Source organism: Chrysemys picta, chromosome 7, assembly GCF_011386835.1.
Source record: "Chrysemys picta bellii isolate R12L10 chromosome 7, ASM1138683v2, whole genome shotgun sequence".
NCBI lineage: Eukaryota > Metazoa > Chordata > Testudines > Emydidae > Chrysemys > Chrysemys picta.
In genome coordinates this window covers 105,312,516-105,333,404 of record NC_088797.1, presented here as the reverse complement: position 1 = coordinate 105,333,404, position 20,889 = coordinate 105,312,516, and the positions used below count along the sequence as shown (strand labels likewise).

The following is a 20,889-nucleotide window of genomic DNA, read 5'->3' as shown; positions in this document are numbered from 1 at the left end:
CACCTTAAATAACACATATTAAACCAAAAACATGCAAGATAAAACCTACACTTAAAAATCATAAAGAACATGCCCCAAAATCAGTCATACACATTCACAAATGGAAACAATTTTATATTTAAAAAAAGCTTATTAGAATGTAAACTTGCCAAAGTATATACTGTAAACCATTAACAAAAATATGGGCCCCAGTCGGATGTGCATATATACCCCTGCATGGGCCCCCATTTATTTCCTGGTTTGTCCCAAGCAGGTCTCTCTTAGCAGCAAAATGTCAGTGCTATAATAGCATTGGTTACACCAACACCCCACTTTCTCAGGGCTGAGTCAAACAGACTAGGCCAGGCTTTGTCACCCTGGCAGAACAGGTGGTTACCTAGGGCAGAGTAAGGGCCAGTCGTTTCCAGCACCAGCGAGGGGTAAACCAGTGGAGTGTCCATGCTCCACTTCACCAGGTCAGAGACAACCCAGGCCTTGGTGCGAAGGTCGCACTGCCTTAGGAAAGGGATGCTGGGCACACACACGGGGGTCTCCCATGGTGGCCAGCAGCAGGAGCTACTCCCAAAGTCAAGTATCAGAGGGGTAGCCGTGTTAGTCTGAATCTGTAAAAAGCAACAGAGGGTCCTGTGGCACCTTTGAGACTAACAGAAGTACTGGGAGCATAAGCTTTCGTGGGTAAGAACCTCACTTCTTCAGATGCAACTTATGCTCCCAGTACTTCTGTTAGTCTCAAAGGTGCCACAGGACCCTCTGTTACTCCCAAAGTCCTTCGCGATCAGTCAAACGAAAAGCAGCGAAAGTCAGCAGGGCACGCGAGGTCCAGGAGCAGGAGGGCCCTGGCAAGGATGTTAACTGGGAGACGAGGGGGGAGATGGGAGAAGGCTAAGGCAGAACAGGCTGAAGGGAGCGGGCTACTGGGGAGGGGCGGTGAAGAGACGCGGTCTGGGGTGCGGAAAGTTAACGGCGATGTGAGGGGCGGAGGGCTCTGGGGCGCGGGCGGGACAGTCGGAGGCTCCCTGTGGTGAAGGTCTGGCGGGCGCAGCTTTCAGATTTTCAGGAAAAGATGCAGACGTACGAGAGCACTTCCCGGGCAGCGTTTGAAAGGGTCCGAGGCGAGGCGAGACGGCGATGACGCGCGCGCGCTGCCGCCCTTCTACGTCTGTTTCCTACAGTCGCTCCCCGCTTGTCTACCGCCAGTTTGAAAATTAAACAGCCCCAGCGCTTCCCATTGGGCCCTCTTTGCGATCACGTGATTTTGCTTCTACCACTCAGACCGTTTCGCGCGCCTTTTCGAATTGGAGTTTTCATCGACAGTCCCTGTATCCTTCCTCCTCACTCGCCCAGGAGGGAGGGAAATAAAATAGTCCTGCAAAGATGTCTGTCCCGGCGGGCGGAATCTCTGCAGCTCCAGAAGGGTGATTTCTGTCAGCAGGTGAGTGAAGGAAGCAGGCAAGTATTGTGGGGGCTACTGGGGTTTGTTTTATGTGGTGTCTGGTGAAGAGATACGTAGGGCGGAGTGAGGCGGGCTCGGTACCTGGGTCCGACCGGTAGCAATGCCGGGGGCGGTGAGTGACGAGGTCACTGGAGCTGAGAGTCTACGCGCGCGCGCGGAGACGCTCAGGCATCGCGGTGAAGGGACGGGGCTGGGGGCTGAATGTGGCCCTGCTGGCGAGATCTGGATGAACGGACCGTGAGGGACAGTCGGACAGGTAGGGGCCCTTCTCTGTCGCACCCCAAGTTTAAAGGGATGCTGTAAGCGAGCTGCTCGCCCTGGTAGGTGGCTGCGGGGGCATCTCCACCCCGCGTCTGTTTACGGGGGGGCGCCGGGAGCCGGTGTGTGAGGAAGCGGGACGAATAACTTGTTTCTGGGTTGTGGCTGGGAATGGTGGAGGGAGCTCTGAGAGGAAAGGGGGGGGGCGAGGTTGGGCTGTGTTGATTGGGGGGGACAGGTCTCGGGGCGAGGTTGGGCTGTGTTGATTTGGGGGAGGGGGCGACGCTGGGCTGTGTTGATTTGGGGGAGGGGGCGACGCTGGGCTGTGTTGATTTGGGGGAGGGGGAGCAGGTCTCGGGGCGAGGCTGGGCTGTGTTGATTGGGGGGGACAGGTCTCGGGGCGAGGTTGGGCTGTGTTGATTTGGGGGAGGGGGCGACGCTGGGCTGTGTTGATTTGGGGGAGGGGGCGACGCTGGGCTGTGTTGATTTGGGGGAGGGGGGCAGGTTCCCGGCGGCGAGCGGCATGGATGGGTTGTGGAGTTTTCACTGGAGAGGGTCCAACTGCTTAAACAGCTCGGGGCATGTGTGTGTTGTAGCTTTTTGGTAGGTGGCTCAGGTAACGATTACTATTGTAACTGTCAAAGTCTCCTCATCTTCACATTGACAGTCTCATTTCAAGCGGAGCCCAGGCTGATTTGTCATTTTCTCTAGAGGTTATCCTCCAACTGGTTCTATAAATGTCTCGGTGTGGTTGACGTATAATCCCTCCTCCCGCTGTCTTGTTTTTGTTTTTAACTACTGTACATAGGCACATCAGGCTGTCCCCTAAAATCCTCAGAGAGTATTTCTTTGCAAATGATTAATTAGTTTAGAAACCTGTACAGATGGTGTGGCGTTTTATTTTATGCTTGCATTTGGCCTGAATCCTCAAGTTGGGGGACAATTAGGGTAAGTGTTGAAGAAGTCTCATTTCAATTCATACAGCACAAAAATGAAGGTTCTGTTAAAGGGACACTATCAAATTTGGCACAATATTTGGAAATTTTAAAAACAATCTTAGATAAAATGAGATCAATTCATGTTTACAAAAAAATAGGAAAGATGAGTACTTTTAACCGAGTCCATTCCTTGTTTTCAATTCTAATACTGCAGTTTTATGATGGTGCATGAATCTAAAATTGAAATGGATCAAAACCAACTGAAACTACCTGTTCTGTTGTCCTTGTGAGGAGGGAAATACAAAAAAAGGGTTGAAAAGTAAATGGTCTTATACATTTATTTCAGTTTAAATAATGTAAGGTGTTTCTGTAACATAGGTATGCTAGAGACCCTCGAATTTTTTAAATTAATGCATTTATGCCACAATAATGTGAAATTAAAAAAAAAACTGTTATAAAGAGGGTTTTCTGCTCCCATCTTTTCAGCAATGGAGAAACTGCTATATATAGGGGAACAGTATAGTGAAAGTAAACTCAGTAAATAGAAAATATGATTTTCAAGTTATCCCTTAATTGTATGTTTACCTGCAAATTTTAACCTCAATGTCCTGCAAATTTTAATGCTCAAAATTCTGTTACAGCTAATCTCAAATTAGGCAGTCATTCTTTTCCAAATGATTGAGATTTGGCAGGGCTGTTTTTGTAATATACACAACTTTACACAGGCACAGTCAATTTAAAAAGTCATGCATTTATTTGAAAATTTGTTCCCTATTATAAAATCTTACAATTCTTCCATTTCTTTCAGTTATATAAATTTCTGTTTGTATTTGCTTTTTTCTTTTCTGCATTTTCTTTTCAGTGTTTTGTCATATGTGTCCATTCAAATGATTTCCTTTTTTCTATAATCATTTCCCCCTGTTTGAATGAGACTCACACAGCATTAGAGAGGGAAAAACATTTTGGCACATAGGAAAGCTAATAATCATAAAAATAAACATAAAAACTTTCAAGTCACATTCATTTATATAAATATAGTTTATATTGCCCCCTTTTTAAAGCATTCAGTTATGGAAATGTTGTGATACTTAGATACCAAACATATGTAAACATAGAAAAGTAATTATTTACATCAACTTGATACAGTTACTCCTGGGGGAATTCTGCACCTATATATATATATATATATATATGCGCACAATATTTTAAAAATCTGCATGTTTTGTAGAAACAACACAGTATTTGCTGGGAAAGAGCCTGGGCGTGAACTTGGAGGGTTGTTGGGTTTGGGTGGGAGAAGTATGGAACAGGATTTTTTTCGGGGTGGGGGGAGAGATTGTTAGGGAGCTTCCCCCAGGCAGACCCTGTCGGACATCCAGCCTGTCTCAGTCAGGCACATGTGACCCTGTACTGCTCCATCTCCATGTTTCTTTGCACCCCCACTTAGCCACCCTCTTATCCCCCCCCATCTCCATGTATCCCTGTATCCCTCCTCTCCTGGTCCCCATGTAGCCCTGCACCACCACTCCCATTCAGCTCCTGCCCCAGTCTGTCCCCGCCACTAGCCCTTCTGAACCCCAGTCTGTGACACACCTCCCCCCCCCCCCCAGCAACCCCATGTGTCCCATGCTATCGGTTCCCACAATAACACCTGCCTGGCCCCATGGGCAGGGCGCTGTGAGGAAGCCACCCTCTTTCTCTTCCCTATTCGCAACTGGGGCTGCTCCCGCCTGGGAGTGGCTGCTTTCTGGCACCACAGCGGTCCCTTGTGAGTGAAAGGAGTATCTGCAGCACCTTTCCATCAGAATGTGTTTTCTGTTTGGGGAAGCATAATTCTGCGTGGCCCATGAATTCTGCGCGTCTGCCTTTCTATGAACATATGCCGGCTTTCACCTCCTGTTATTAGGTATCATTTAACAGTTCCCACGAACCCTTTTGAGTGAAAAAACTTTGCGATCCTTCTGCATGTAAATTGTAGAGAATTTGCTTTTTGAACATAATTTATATAACCAAGGTACCTATGTTCATAAATATGTAGAGCTTAATTTGGGATAGTATATTTGCCATTCCTTTACAGGTAAGACTTCCAGTTTCAAAGATGCCGCTCTTTGGGAAAATTGTTGTTATTAAAAGGAATGGGACCGATGGAATCCATTTTCCACTCACTGCAAGTTCTTGTTTATTTGGAAGGTAAGAATTGGTAATGTTAGAAATATATTTATGTACATCAAGAGAACATGTTGTTAACATTTTGTTCTTCTTAGTGTTATATTTTTCTTTATTTTATAAGCTTTGCTGTTTAATACAAATAAATGTTTGAATATTTGCAAGTAGTGAGGGAATGTTTAATGGAGGAAAAAAAGCTCAAGCTAGTTCCCAGGATAAACAGTTGAACTTCCACCCTCTGACTGCACAACATAGCTGCTTTTCTCAGCTTCACTCTGTAGTAAAGGTGAATTTAGAGGAAGCAGGGAGCTTGTGGGGAAGAAAAGTCCCAACTGGACTCATGCTTGGCCAGCAGGGGACAGAAGCCTAATAAGAGGGAGGAGGTCACTAAAGGAAAGAATCAAGGCTGAGTTGGGACTAGAGGTAAAAGTCAGAAAAGATCTTTTGCTGCCATTGGGGATACAGACTGAGTCAGTACATGGTGGTACAGTGTACCGACCCATCCCTTGAACTCCTGTCTTGCTCTTCAGAATCTATGGTTTCCTTTAAAAAATAAACAGACACGAAGAGTAACTTTATAGTTGTTATGGTTTCAAAAGAAAATGTAAAAAGTGTCAACAGAGTGAAACTGATGAAGAGATATCTGCAGGAGTCTGCAGAGAGCATGAAATACCTCTGAGAGGTGTGTACTGCATCATCTCTGTTAAGTATGTTACATAGTGATAAAAATTTAATGTCAGCATTAACTATTTCATTCCTCATTTAAAAAAGGAGAGGGAAAATTGTAGATTTGTGCAATTTGCTGAGATCGACAGTCTGATTTTGGTGCTCCAAGTGGCTTTAGGGATATTTCTTTTACTGCCAGTCAAAAAAAGAATCAAGCCCATGGAGTCTAACCAGAACCCATGGGCAGATGCAAGCATCGCCAAAAAGGAGCCAAGCTCAAGAAGCTTTGAGAACATGTATGATCATATTTTGAAAATCTGTAAAATATACTTTGAGTGGCATCTTACTTGGATTACTCTCTTGTGTGGAAATGGTATTCTACTGAATATCTGGCAAGCTGCTCAGGCAGGTTGAGAAGTCAGCATGCTGATGTGTGATGTTTGTTACTAAGCGTGAACAGAAGTTGAGCTGTCCTTAGAACTAATAACACAAATGTTCTTAAAAGTTGATAAATTGTTTTATATATTAATTTTTTGAATGTTACTCAAAGAAAAAGTGAAACAAGCATAGGTTTGTGTATTTGAATAATAGCACCTAACAAATATTAAAATTTGAGTTTTGAATACAACACTTTATTTTATACTGGAAGAGGAAATTCTTATAGTAGACAGGGTACACAGCTAGCTGGATCCTGGACTCTGAAACCCGCTCTCTCTCTCCCCACCTCCCACCACCGCCCCCATGGGCCTGATTGTCTACAGTGCAATTTTATAGCCCCAAGAGGCTGAGTCAGCTGACTCAGACAAGCTGCTGCTGGGCAGTGGGAGCTTTTATTGCAGTGTAAACATACCCTAAGTACCATATCTGAGAGCCTTGTATAAGACCCCAATCCTGCAGTCAAATTCACTATACGACTCCTCTGTTCACATGGACCCCACTGGTTTCAGTGGGGCTGTTCATGTGTCTGCACTGATCCAATTCTAAGATGAGGGCCTGCAATTTTAAAATTTCCTAATATATAGTTTCTACCAGATATACATAGGTAAATCTGTCAGGACTCCAAACTCAATCTGGGCTCTGAAAGTTAAGTTGTGTTCTTTCTCTTGCACATATTAGCAGCAAGAAAGATTTTGTAGGCCTACGTTTGCCTTCAGTTTGCCTCTGACTTCAAATTTGGCCCTGCAACTGGAATTTAGTAAACAATTATGATGATATGAGCCAGAATAGATAAATGCATTTTTTACTTGCAATTCTTAGATTTCATGTTTCTTTCTCTGCTTCCTCTATTTTTTTCTATCCTTTTTAAATTTCAGGACTGGTTCTTTGACTGCTTTAGACATTAGCACGAAAACCAAACACAATACCCTAAAAGTACCTAAGCAGTTTAGCCAGCATGTTGCTTTCTTTTCTCTTGTATTGCATCTGGGAGTTAAGTACTAATGGTGTGAATCCTGTAGTCTGAAAAGAATACTTTGTAGGTATACGTGTGGATAAATACATAACAATATCATTCACTAAAGCTGTCAAGTTAGAGTAAATATTTGATTGAAAAGCAACATTTGTGGGAGGGAGAAATCTTCTGTAACTTACTGGTAATTATTTTGTCTTTGATTTTTTGGGAAACTTTCCACTGTTGCTAGCAATAGTGGAGCTGCAACAGTGCTTGTGCAGAAGTGAAAGATTTTTCAAAATTGTCTATGTACGTGCAGTTGGTGGACATATATCCAGCTAGTTCTTAGTTAAAGAAGCTGTAAATTTTAATAGTGTATATTTAGTTTAAAATTTGCTTTAGGTTTTCTTAGTGCTTGTGCTGACTTTAAATATTTTTATATTGCATTTTCAAACAGCATCATAACATTTTTGCAGATATTAAATGATCACGTGCTCAGAAGCAAATTCTCTAAAATAGTTTTTCTGTTCTCTTAATTACTTGCTTAAAACTAAAGTTGTGCTTTTCAACCAAAGGAAAACGGAGTGCGATATCCGCATACAGCTGCCTCAAGTCTCAAAAGAACATTGTAAAATTGAAGTCAATGAGAACAAGGAGGTAAGTTTTGTTTTTAATTGTATTATATTCCATCATTGCATTTCTTCAGGTTACTGAACTAGCTATTTGTGTTTCATTTGTAGGCAATCTTGATTAATTTAAGTACTGTAAATCCAACGCAATTGAATGGTAACAGTTTTCAGCAACCTGCACATCTGAAGCATGGAGATGTGTTCACTATTGTTGATCGTTCTTTCAGGTCAGTAGCAATGAAGGAGGCAATGAACTATGGCACTGATTTTGTAGTGAAATTTGCAAAAGCATACTCTTACATCTTCACGGAGCTCCATTGATTTCAGTGGTGCTCCCTAAGGACATAGGGGTCCACCTACCCACATCTCATTGTGGGATCAGAGACAAAGAGGGTATCTTTTCCCCCTTTAATCTGAGGTTGACACATTTTCTTCTTACTCCCTAAAATAAATTTAAATCTAATTTCATGCTTCATATTTCCTTAAAGAGTTTTTGCATAGTATGATCAGAAAGCTGGGCTGTTAAAGCATTATGTCCTTTGAACTATTTACCAATAAGCTATTCATGACAGTATTGTCTTGATATCCTGGTGGGACTTTCTCCTAAGGTTAGATGTGTTGTATTAATTCAGATGGAATATCTGGGCTAAAGGGTCAAAGGTGTTGATGTAACACAGTCACTGTCCAACATTAAACAGTGTTAAACAAGGTTTGGAGTTTGGCATATAGAGACCACAGCCTGCTTAGTACCATAGCAAACACACCATTAAAAATCGTTTTAACCTTTATTAAGATAAAGAAATGAAGAAAAAACAGTTGAAACACTTTGAAATGTAGACTACTAAGTAAGGCTTTCATTTTAAAAACATGCATTCTTCCCTTTAGCTGGAGAGAAATTTTAGAAGGAAAATCCCCCTTGTTTGACATCTCTTAGACTTAAATTGTGATACGCTTCTACCCCGATATAACGCTGTCCTCGGGAGCCAAAAAATCTTACCGCATTATAGGTGAAACCACATTATATTGAACTTGCTTTGATCCGCTGGAGTGCGCAGCCCCCCCCCCTCCCCTGAGTGCTGCTTTACCGCGTTATATCCGAATTTGTGTTCTATCGGGGTAGAGGTGTAATTGTCCTTTGAGGAGAAAAAAGAAGTCAGTTGAGAGCTGTTCCAGCTGCTGCTGCTGCTGTTAAAGTCCAGTTGTGTTTCATCTCGGGTGGTGGTTGGGATTTGACGAGCTGATAGAGGTGGTGCTTTCATCTGGTTCCCTCTCTCTGGCCTGGTCTGGTCAGGACATCTTTCAGGATCAGAATGATAAAGGCTTAGGGTCCCAGGAGACGGCAGGGGTGGCAACCATGATATGAAGTTTGCTCCACTAGCCAATTTTTCCCCCAAAATTTCTTTCTTTAAGGACCCCAAAAGGTAGTGGTGGGCGGATAGCTCTTCCTGCATTATTTTGTCCAACAATTAGGCCTAGTTTCTGATGTACCAATTTTGGTTCACATTTCTCATGTTTTCCAAGTTTGATCATAACACAGTCCTTGAGTTAAATCAGTAGGCCTTTTTATTTGGATTAATTCAGTCTTTCTGTCTCCTTTTTATGCCTTTTCCCATGAACAATTGTTGTTACAGGTTATTGTGATATTTTATGAACTTTCACATAGTTTTTACAATTGAGCTCACAATTAGGGTAGATTTGTAGGCTCAATTATTACAACAGACTTTCGGAGAAAAATTCACAACTATGCCTCAGGGCAATTTATAACCAGTTACAGATCTGTTTACAGATCCAGACTAACACAGCTACCCCTCTCATACAGTTAAATAATGGTATTATTGCTGGAAGAGGACAATTACTACAGGGTTTATATAAGGGTTTATGTACGTTTTACAGTTATCCATCATAAATATAACATAAGCAAAGAGGTTATTTTCTTCTATTAAATGTTTTGCAGGTTTGAATATCCTCCTCAATCAACTCCAAGAAAGAGACTTTCTAGAACTCCAAAAAATGAAACCCTACAGGTAATTTTAAGGCCACTGACTACATTTGCTGAACATATGCATGGTGTCATCTGTCGTGTCATATTAGTATTGGTTTGGTGATTTATCTTCCCCTCCCTATTAGCTTGGCATCACACACTAATCCAGTGATTGAAACTGTGAAGAAACTCTTGAGAAATATTGTTTTCTTACTATTTACTAATCCATATTGGCTTGTGTCAGTTTTCAGCAGTGTAAATATTTAACTATAATACTCTAAATTTAGCATCAGAACTAAGGATTATTTTTTAAAAACAGTTTGGCTGTTTTAAGAGAGGACAGGGTACAGGGGTATTGAGACATTTGAGATCCTTGTACCTTAATTTTTACATTTTAAGAATTACAGGAGTAAATCATAGCTGTACATCCCAAAGTATTTCTAGTGTTCCTGCTTTCAATATAATCTTATTCTGAATAGCAGTAGATAAGTAATGCAGTGTAGTTAATGACGTGTCCCTGGCCAATGACAGTCTAAAGGAATTAAGTTAGCAAAACTGGGAAGCTTGTCCTCAAGACTGTGAACAGCCTCTTTTAGAAAATAATCTGTGATTGTTATTCCATATGTCCATTACATTAAGATAATGTTGAAGTCTCTCTAATGATTGATCAAAGCATAACATTTTAAATTTTATCTTCACGACTAGCAGGTTTTGTTAACCTTTTCTTTTACAGTCTCTTGCCCATATTATTAAAATACTTGTTGAAATGAATATCTTGTAGGGATATTGTTAATCAACCGATTGTCGTGAACATTGAAACACTTATGTAGGCTGCAATTTTTATATTTAAACTACTAGCTGAAAGCCCATATTGTCACATCGGTGTTGTAGTTGGGCCAAGTAATCCATTATCTGTGCAGTGTCCTGCATACACCTAACGAAATAGTTGCATGCAAATTAGCTGTGGAATAAGGGTGGTGATTGTTACCTCTGATATCACAATGATCTAGGACTTAGCATGGGATAAGTATATGCCCACTGTACCTGAAAGCTTGTGCTGTCGCACAGATGTAATTCATAAAGTCAAAATTGCTGAGAACTTAAATTGACCACAAATGCCAGTGATGATTGAACTTGATATTCTAAACAAAGAACTCTCAATCATGCTTGTCGTTGTTTCCGATGCTTCACGCTGGCTCAACAGACATTCTAGGCTTTACGGTGACAATCCTGGCATCTTATTATATTGATGAGCAGGCTGCCCTGAAGTCTAATAAGCATATCATATCAGTTTTGTTCATTTATCAGAATTTAGCTGTAATGCATGCTTAGACTACAGAGTCTTTTGGAATTAATGACTATTCCAAAAATAAGACAAACTATAAAACTGTCTTCAAGAGCCTCAGATGTCTTACTCAAGTAGCAACCTGTGTGACCAACTTCAAATACTGTACAATTTCATATAATGTGTGGATTTAAATTTGTTTTGTAAGCCTGGTGCTCAATTAAAATTTGTCTTGGTTATGAAGAGAGGCCAAATTCTGTAATCTTCTGAAAATGTAGAGTAGAAAACTGTATTTGTGATAAAAAAAATATGTTGCTTTATTATAACACTGTACAAATTTACAGGTTCTTCATGTTCAGCAGGTGGCAGAAGTGGAATTACAGAGCCCAACATCTAAAAGTCCTCATACGTCTGGTTGGTAGTTGTTTCATGTAGTTTGCTTTTTTCAATATTATATTGTCACATTTTATTCTTAGCATGCTTGCAAAAAGAAGATGGGAAAATGTCTAAAGATTCATTTTACAAGTCAATCTGTTACCTCAGTTGAACTTTTATTTGAATGTTATCTAATAGATAATTAGATTTTGCAGACCAAATGCTGCCTTTCAGTGCATTACAGAAGTATAGTTGAGGACAAAATTAACCACTGCAATTAACATTTTACTAATTCAGTTGATGTCTGAGGTAGAAAAGAATCATTACTCTCCACAGCAAATGTTATATCTGCTCTTGAGTGTTAATAGGAAGAGAAAATTTAAAAAAGAAATTGATGGCTTTTCGGAATAGAATTGCACATTTTAGCCCATACGTCTATGTGTAGTCTAGGCCTTTCCTTAAATTCTCCGCCACAAGTGCAGCTCCACTAGTATTGTGCAAATGCAGAGGTGCTTTCTACCCTAGTATTTAACCCTGAGCAAGTCTACAGAATACAGTGATTCAAAATCTGTGCTAGCATTGCTATCTTTTCTCACCAGCAGTAGATCTGCAGTAGATGGAGAAATAGAGGCTTTATCTACACTAGGACCAGTTGACTGATGTACTCAGTCAGTGGGAAGTGCCCATTCATCCACACAGATTTGCTACAATGGCTTTTTCAGAGAGGGTCAATCAATGCACGTTATCCCCATACCAAGTAGGAGTCAGACTCAACTGATGTTAGCACAATAGATTAAATACCTATTGTGGACACATCCTGCTATAATGGTAACACTGTCACCACAAAAGGTCTTCCCACTACTGACCCATAATGCAACAGTCTCTCCTGAAGCGTCCCGTCTCTTCATATCAACACCTGTTTTCATAGTCCAAAGTCTAGGGGTCATCTTGTCCACAATCTGCCTACCCCATACTAATAATACTATACTACATTCTGCATGGTGCTCAGTTTGAGCTATTTTCATCGCAAAATGTTCTTTTTTCCCCCAAAAAAAGATTTTATAGAAAAGCTGTTAATGCTTCAGCATGGTCCTTTGAGAGATCCTGCACCATCATTTTTCTGTGGGGTGAGGAACTTGTCCAATCACAACAGGGAAGTCACAAAGTATACCAGCATTTGTCAGCAGCCATCCAAGCTGGCCTCAAGCAATGCTGAGACAAGAGGAAGGACCTCAGTGGCAGTTGCCACAATCATGCGTCACAGAATCAGTGTAGATGCCAGATGTTAATTTACCATGGTAGTTCTGTATCAGTTTAAACAAACTTATTTGGAGTTTTAACAATCAAGTTCATCCAACTAATTTGAAATTACCATCCATTCACCTGTCTAATGTAGACAAAATCCTAAGAGGCCTGTGTGAACCATTGTAATTCAGTCATTGATTCTGCAGATAGAGAATATTTCTGAGGTATGAACTACTGTATCTCAATGTGAGGCTAATTCAAAGTCTAAATACAATTTAAATATCGGCATAAACAATTTAACTACTGATGAATGTATAAGAAAAATTCAAATTGGATTGTGAACAGAGCTTGACTAGTGGGCAAAACTTTAGTGCTGATATTTTATCCCAGTGTAACCCTGATTGGTATTGCTGCTTCTTTATTCAAAAGAGCAAATCTTGTCCAAGGACAAAATCTGTTTTTCTACCCATTTAATAACAGTCCTCCAGTTTTAAAATAAATATATATGTATAAGGTTCTTTTTACCCTTTATTACTATCTAGATAAAAACATAGAATGTGAAGGCCAAAATTTTGGTGAAAATGACAAGCAAAGCACTGAGGAAGATATTTCCAGAGTTGTACCAGCCAAACAACATGCAACACCTAAATCAACATACAGAACAGCTAAATCTAACAGAAGAGAAAATGAGATGTCTCCTTTTAGCAAACTTTATGAATTGTTGAAAAATGAGATTGATGTGAAAACACAGAAAGATGGCAACGAAGAGATACCTATGCCACGACAAGCAGGTGATATATTTAAAAAAAAAAAGAGGATGGTGATATAATGTTGATGGACACTGTAGGAATTATTATTATTTATGCAGGATATTAGAACAACACTAATTTAACCATAGAGTCCTTTATTAAATCCAAAGACCACATGGAATTTATACTATTGCTCTAAACAGGCCTACAAAGTCTAAATAATAAACAATTTACTATATCCAAAGAGTAACAAAACATTTATAAGCATTTGATCAAACAGGCTAAATCCAGACTCATATTTGTCCACTCCAACATTATCAGGCAGGTAGTAGCTGAGTTTACTTTTTTTATACACTTTAAAAAAACAGTCATGTCATTCCCAAGCTAAACACCAATTTGAGACAGTTTGCCTTTATTTCCAATCTTAATCTAGATGAGATTTACAACCTCCCTTTCCCCCAATGTTTTTCTTCCCTATCTCTTCCCCTCCTTGCTGAACAACAGTTTTTCCTTTGCATCATGGACCCTAATTTTTGAGATAACACTGGTATGTTGGGTAGAAGGTCCATGTTGGATCTTTTGTTTAAAACGATCTGTAGAGGCCTTCTTTTTAGAAACATACCCTTTTTTCGTTAGTTATTCTTTTAACCAGACATCCTCCCTACTTCATTTTTTCTGGCTTTATATAACTCATTACTTTCCAAGCCTTTCTTTTACTTGCTAGTTAGGGCCTTTCTTTACAACATATTTCTTTAACCAAATGTAAAATAACTTCTGTTTTCTACTTTTATATTTATTCTACAGAGACTAATGCCCAGCAAATTTCATTATTGGTATTTCCATCTGGTCAAGAGACCCAAACTAAGGAAAAAGAGACAATAATTGGTGAAGATATTGAACAGTCTAAAGTTAAAGAACAAGAAATAAACAATGTGGAACTTAATCAGATTTCTACTGAAGGAAATAGTTCTAAGAAGACCAATGAAATAAGTTCTGCAAATTCAGGTGAACCACGGACTGGACAAGATTCATCATTAGGAGTTAAAGCAACAGAAATTTCAAATGAAATTCAAAAGAAAGATGTAGTGTGCAGTAGTGTTGGTGGGAATGAATCATGCATTTTGGGAAAAAGTAATAAATATTCAAAGCAAAGGAGAAATAGTAAACAGCTTACACCAAGAAAATCCTTAAATGCAGAAGAAGTGCTAAAAGAAATTCATTATGAGACTTCCTCAGTTAGCGTAACTAAGGAGAGAGATTCTGAAACTTTTGCATTTTCTCCTGGGTATAGTAATTCCAAAAGCCCCAAAGGGAGTGTTAGACAAAGTAAAAAAAATTCAAATAAAAGTCCATTATCAGAGTTATTAACTCCAGAAAGGTTAACACCGAAAGATGAATCTTCTGCTAGCCGTAAACATCACTCTGGAGCGCGAAGGGGAAGACGAATGAGCTCTGGAAAGATGGCTGAAGAAACATTGGAGAGAGATCCATCTCAAGAACATTACAAGAATGTAGATATTAAAGGTAGTGATGTTAAAGAAAAGCTGACCACAGAGAACTACCAACAGAAATTAGAGGTGGAAGATGCTAATATTGTCCTGGGACCTCACAGGTTGTCATCAAAAAGAAGGTGCTCTGAAAGTGTTGTACTTCTGAGAGATGATGAAGTTGCATCAGAAATAAATATTTCTAGCCTACCTACTGAAGACAAAAAGTCAGGTAAATACTTTGTATGGTTAGGAGCTATATTTTTAAATTTATTTGGGAGAGACTATCATGTTTTATGTAAGTGAATGTTTTTTTTTTTTTTTTTTGCTGCACATCTATCCTTAAGTATTGTATATGTAATTATGGCTAACCATAATAAAGACATTGAAATTGTTTGAGAAAATGTGAATGTAACTACATCTATTGAATTAATTGTGCAAAAACTAAGTTATAAGGATTTGTGCTCATTAAATGTGGCTTGAAATGTGCTTCAGACTTTAAAATGAGTAAAAATTAATTTCTAATTTATATGCTGTAATGTTTTTTGACTCTTCATATATATGAAGAAATTTTTTAATTGTAATTTTTAAAAGGTGAGACAAAGAGGTTACCTCAAAAGCGGAAAAGTAGAGAGATTGAGTTGCTACATCAGCCTCTTGGGAAAAGAAAGAGAGTGTCCTTTGGTGGTCATCTCAGTCCTGAACTTTTTGATAAAAGTCTACCACCCAATTCACCACTTAGAAGAGGTGCAATTCCAGCAAGGTTAAGCTTACCATTTGGAAATTCACCTCGTGCGGTTCTGAAGAAGGGACAGGGATTCAAACGTCTTGTAATCAAGGTAAACTTTAAAGATGAAAATTTAAACATTACCAAGGAAACAAAATAGAAATTTTAAGTTTGAAAATTACAGAAAAGGCATACATGAGGTAATATAGATACTGTACCTTCAGCTTTAGATGGTATTTAAATAAAGCTATTTCCAGTGTAGCTAGCTGTTCAGTATTTTTGAACTCCCATGTTTGAAGGCCAGCTCATCAGTGTCTTATTTGAGATTGTATTTTTACTATAAATTACATATTAACTGGAATTGACATTTATTGGGAAACTATTGCAATTTGGACTGAAAATTGACTAAAAAAATAAAATGCCTGAAGCTACAAAATAACAAAATTGTAGCCTGAAAATGTTTATCCATTGCTTCCACCAACTTGTGAATTAAATTTAGTAAAACATTAAGTTTGACACACATCTAACACAACTGTTTAAAATTGAAATTTTAACCTACATTTAGGTAAAAATGATTTACTTCAGTTCTCATTTCTTATCCTTTTTACAGCTATTTTGAAATGAAAATGTTAAACATCTTTTTAATTTCCAAGTTTTATTTTACATGAGTAAAACAGTTTCTTTCAGTTAATTTGATATGTTGAGCATGTGCTTTTCAGAATTAGGTTAGAATTTGTATTTCTACTTTGTGAGAGAGCTTTTTTTTAATCCTATCAGGATCTTTCAGAGCATTTGCAGAGACAAAAATCATCACAAAAAAACTTGCCTGCCAGGAGGTCCCCGGCTGCCTCGTCGCCTGCCAGGAGGTCCCCGGCTGCCTCGTCGCCTGCCAGGAGGTCCCCGGCTGCCTCGTCGCCTGCCAGGAGGTCCCCGGCTGCCTCGTCGCCTGCCAGGAGGTCCCCGGCTGCCTCGTCGCCTGCCAGGAGGTCCCTGGCTGCCTCGCCGCCTGCCCTTGAAAAAATGTCACCTAAGCTCACTGCAAACTCCCCATCAAATACACCATTCACAAAAGGACGTTTCTCTATTTCTCACATTAGCACACCATCTCCTACTTCAAAGGAGCAGGGTACTGCTGCAACAGAAGTTAAGGAAAGTGATGGAGATTTTACTGGAGTCAAGACACCTGAATCTTTTCATATTAACCAGGAACATCAGATTTCTGTGCCAACTACACCTAAACAATTAATAAGGCGTAGTATAAGATTTTCTGTGAAGAGAACTCCCATGAAGAGGAGGAGTGATGCTGTGGAAACAATTCATTCTAAAAGAAGAAGTGGTGCTTCTAAAGCCAATTTGCTAGGTTTGTTTAAGTGTTGATTTTGGAGACTATTAGTGCTTCTTTAAAAACTGAACAGAAGCCATTAACTCATGCATATGCATTATGATATTCTTTAATTACATAATCACATACCATATTTTCTACATGACCCCTCCTAGGGATGTAAACAGTTAACCAGTAAGCATTAGGCTTACCGGTTAACCAAAGTTTATCATTGATACCAGTGGCCCCATGTTGGACCGGCAAGAGGGACCCCAGCCCTGATCGGGCCGGAGCGGCACCAGCCCTGGCCATGCCAGCGGGCTCATGGCTATGCCACACCAGTCAGTGGGAGCCCAGCTCCGGTCATGCCAGGCCCCCCCAGCTACCTCAGTTAACAATTAACTGGTTAACCGAAATAATTTTAATTGTTTAACTGGTTAACTTTTTTAACCGATATTTACATCCCTAACCCCTACCTTTTTCAGTGCACAGGATGAATTTAATCCTCGTCATTCAGTATGTGATGCTATGTGTTGTTTTCTTTACATCCAAACCTTGCACTGAACATAGCTTTGAAGAGTTTAAGGCTGGAAAGGACCATTAGATTATCTAGCTTGCCCTCCTGTATATAACAGGCCATTAAATTTCACCCAGTTATCTCTGTATTGAGCCCAATAACTTGTTTGACTAAAGCACAACTTCCAGAAAGGCATCCAGATTTGATTCAAAGACCTCAAGAGTTGGAGAAACCACCACTTTCTTTGGTAGTTCATTCCAATGGTTAATAACCCTCATTAGTAAAAATGTGTGCCTTAAATTTGTCTGGCTTCAGCTTCTAGCCACTGGTGGCTCTTATACATTTCTCTGCTGGATGAGAGCCCTTTAGTATCTGGTATTTTCTCCTAGTGAAAGGTACGTATGCACTATAATCAAGTAATCTCTCAACTTTTTTTTTAATTAACTAAACGTATTGAGCTCTTTGAGTCTCTCATTGTAAGGCTTTTTCTCCAGTCCTCAAATAATTTTGGGGGTTTTTTGTGCATACTCTCAATTTTCCAAGATCCTTTGTAAAATGTGGACATTGGAACTGTATGCAGTATTCTAGGATCTGTATCATCAGAGGTAAAATCACCTCCCTACTCACTACTCCCCTGCATTGTGTTAGCCTTAGAATAGAATCCATTTCACTAAGGTGACATTGTTGTCTTTAACCACAAGAACATTCTTTCTGTTCCTGCAGTCCCCCTGCTTGGGTCACTACATACTTTCAACTTCTGCAACAAAAGAGGCAGGTGTCCTGCCTCATTCTGTGTATAGTGCTCAGAGAATTAATCAGTTGTCTACAGATGTGTCATAAAAAAAAATTAAAATGATTAAAGTTTTGCAAAATATAAGCAACTGAAAATAGGGTCTTATAATGGAAAGTGTTATACAATCTCAACTATAAGTGTTACTGCCACCTCCACCTGTAATTACCAATCTCTTGAGCAAAGTTCCATTGCAAATGTACTTTAAATATGGGAATTATGAGGAAATAACTCTGGACTGCTGTTTGCACACTTGGGAACTGTTCTCAATCTAATTCTTTTTTTTGCATTCCAGTTGCAAAATCTTGGGCAGAAGTGGTGAAGTTGGGTGTTGCAAGACCACAAGTAAAGGCTGTTAAAAAATGTGTTCTCAAAGGAAAATCAGCCAAGAAGTTAACAAAATCACCAAAGGTATTTTTATTTAAAATAAACCGTACTATTTTCTGAATGCGTAGCCTCATCAGCTTTTAATACATTGTTAGTAGCTAGGTGTGTTTCAAAATCTTCCTTGTCTGCTAAATAGCCGTCGAGCACTGATACACATCTCCCTGATGACTCTAAATATGCTAGATTCCAAATGTTCCTTCTTGATTAGTGAAAGGACAGGGCCAAATTTGCAGCATTTTTCATTGTATTGATATACACCTCTACCCCGATATAATGCTGTCCTCGGGAGCCAAAAAAACTTACCGCGTTATAGGTGAAACCTCGTTATATCGAACTTGCTTTGAGCCGCCGGAGTCTGCAGCCCCACCCCCCCGGAGCACTGCTTTACCGCGTTATATCCGAATTCATGTCATATCAGGCCGTGTTATATCGGGGAAGAGGTGTGTTAAGTACAGGATTTAATTGAAACAAAAGAATGTGGGGAGGGATAGCTCAGTGGTTTGAGCATTGGCCTGCTAAACCCAGGGTTGTGAGTTCAATCCTTGAGGGGGCTATTTGGGGATTTAGTTTGGGATTGGTCCTGCTTTGAACAGGGGGTTGGCCTAGATGGCCTCCTGAGGTCCCTTCCAACCCTGATATTCTATGATGTGTATCTTTTAAAATATTTTGATATTCACAGTGATGTAGTATTGTTCAGCAGAACTAATGTAAGAGACAAGGTTATCAGTGATCTCAAACTCTTTTATAATGTGGACCATTTCTGAAGATAAAGGTCTTGTGGATCGTCTTCTCTCACACACCCAGTTTTATATTTTCCTGTATCGACAAACTGGAAATGTGGGACTTTAAAGTTATTAGTACAATAAAACCTTAGGTGTTCATTGCTCTAATCTGTCTAAAGTTCTTTGGAATTTAGTCCTGTGTTTGCTACTTCTCCAGTGTAATTGTAGTGAACGGCGAGATGCTTTGTTTATTAAAAGTCCTTTGGAAACGCAAATGTTTCTGGACTGATTATACAGCTCTTGTCACAATTAGTTCATATTACAAAGCAATTTCTGTTAAATGTGCCTTAGTAAAGAAAGCACTATTGCTTCTGTTTTTCTGCCCATTCAGTTGTACAAAGACTATAATATATTGTTTTTTGCCTTATTTTAAGGACTTGATCTTTCCTCAGTTTAAACAAAGTGCTTGGTTTACCTATCTTTCAAGATAAAACTTCTCTTCATTTTCTGCTTACAGTGGTACAGGACAACAGCAGTATTCCGTTCTTGTCCTTCTTCCTTAGTTGGCATTAATATAATACCTTAGTTTGTTTTTGTCCAGCAGACATCAGCTATCATTGAGGGAAGTATATGTGGAAGGGCTAATTAGTCCACTGCGGTGTGTTGAATGGATAATCAATTTTACTTTTACTAATACAATTGAAACTGTGTGAATTTCTAATAAATTTTAATTTTGTCATACTATTTAGAAAATTTTCCTTCAGTTAAGTAGAGTGGTTCCGTATTAGTGTTCTGCAGTAGCATGTTGTAAACACAGTTTGATTCCCAGAATTTGGCTTTTTGTGTCCACAGAAACTGGGAGCCTTTGTCTAAATCTGGGTTGTTGGGCTGTCAGCAGAAAGGAAGGTTGTCACACCTGCAGGGCCAGGAGGGGAAAAGAGGGAGGCAGCTTAACTTTTGTGTTCAGTAAGAAATTAATTATAACAAGCAGTAGAAAATGTTGATTTATTCAGAACTTTTTGAGTTCTTAAATTGTTGTATGCAGAGTTTGCTAGAAGTTGATTACCTTTAGTACGTTGGCATTGCTCTTTGACATATTTCTAGCCAAATTTTACCTTTGAGGTCACCATTAAATGGTTCTCCCATTCTGGGTGCCAAAACATCGATAGAGTAAGTTTTTTCTCTTCCTCCCCATTTCCCAAACTTAACACATGATGGGAAATATAAGGAATAATTATAGCAGAAAAATGAAAATAGAGCCTTTCAAAAATTTGTTTTAATCTTAAAAAGCTTTGTGATAGGGAATGGGCCAAATGCACATTTTATACTGCTCTGACTAGGGTGGAATGATTTAAATCAAAGTGTTTGAAATCAGCAAGCAGGAAACATTTATTTCAATAATTTATTTTAATCTTTATTTGTATTAATTACTCTCCTAAAGAACAGTTGATTTTTTTTTCATTGCTTTGTATCCAATAAAACATGTTGATTTGCAATTAGATGTAGCCTTTACACCAGTGGTTCTCAACATATTACACATTGTGGGCTGCATAAACGGCCCAGAATGTGTAACCTGGCAGGGCAGAGGAATCCGGGACCCTGAATCCTGGACCCCTGCCGTGCGGGCTGCCACCCCTGGCCAGTTGCCCCCACCCATGCAGCTGCCCCGACCCCAGGACCCCTGCCATGCGGGGCGGGCCTGGAGCCTGCAGGGCGGGCTAGTGTCCTCAGGTTCCCACGGGGCCAGCTGGCTGTCCCAGATCCCAGGACCCCCGCCACATGGGTCAGGCCAGCCGCCTGCCC

At 39.8% G+C, this 20,889-nt stretch overlaps 1 protein-coding gene across 1 annotated transcript in view; it reads left to right on the top strand.

Moving 5' to 3' along the window:
• Positions 1-1,750: 1,750 nt before the first annotated feature.
• MKI67 (marker of proliferation Ki-67) overlaps positions 1,751-20,889 on the top strand; it is a 38,935-nt gene continuing 19,796 nt past the window's right edge. Inside the window, exons 1-11 of the mRNA XM_065552231.1 lie at positions 1,751-1,773; positions 4,727-4,839; positions 7,447-7,528; positions 7,612-7,727; positions 9,455-9,524; positions 11,111-11,180; positions 12,929-13,177; positions 13,940-14,854; positions 15,217-15,461; positions 16,127-16,709; positions 18,273-18,388. Of these exons, the coding sequence (XP_065408303.1) occupies positions 4,748-4,839; positions 7,447-7,528; positions 7,612-7,727; positions 9,455-9,524; positions 11,111-11,180; positions 12,929-13,177; positions 13,940-14,854; positions 15,217-15,461; positions 16,127-16,709; positions 18,273-18,388 (2,538 nt within the window). The 5' untranslated portion in view covers positions 1,751-1,773; positions 4,727-4,747. The remainder of the gene's footprint in view (positions 1,774-4,726; positions 4,840-7,446; positions 7,529-7,611; positions 7,728-9,454; positions 9,525-11,110; positions 11,181-12,928; positions 13,178-13,939; positions 14,855-15,216; positions 15,462-16,126; positions 16,710-18,272; positions 18,389-20,889) is intronic.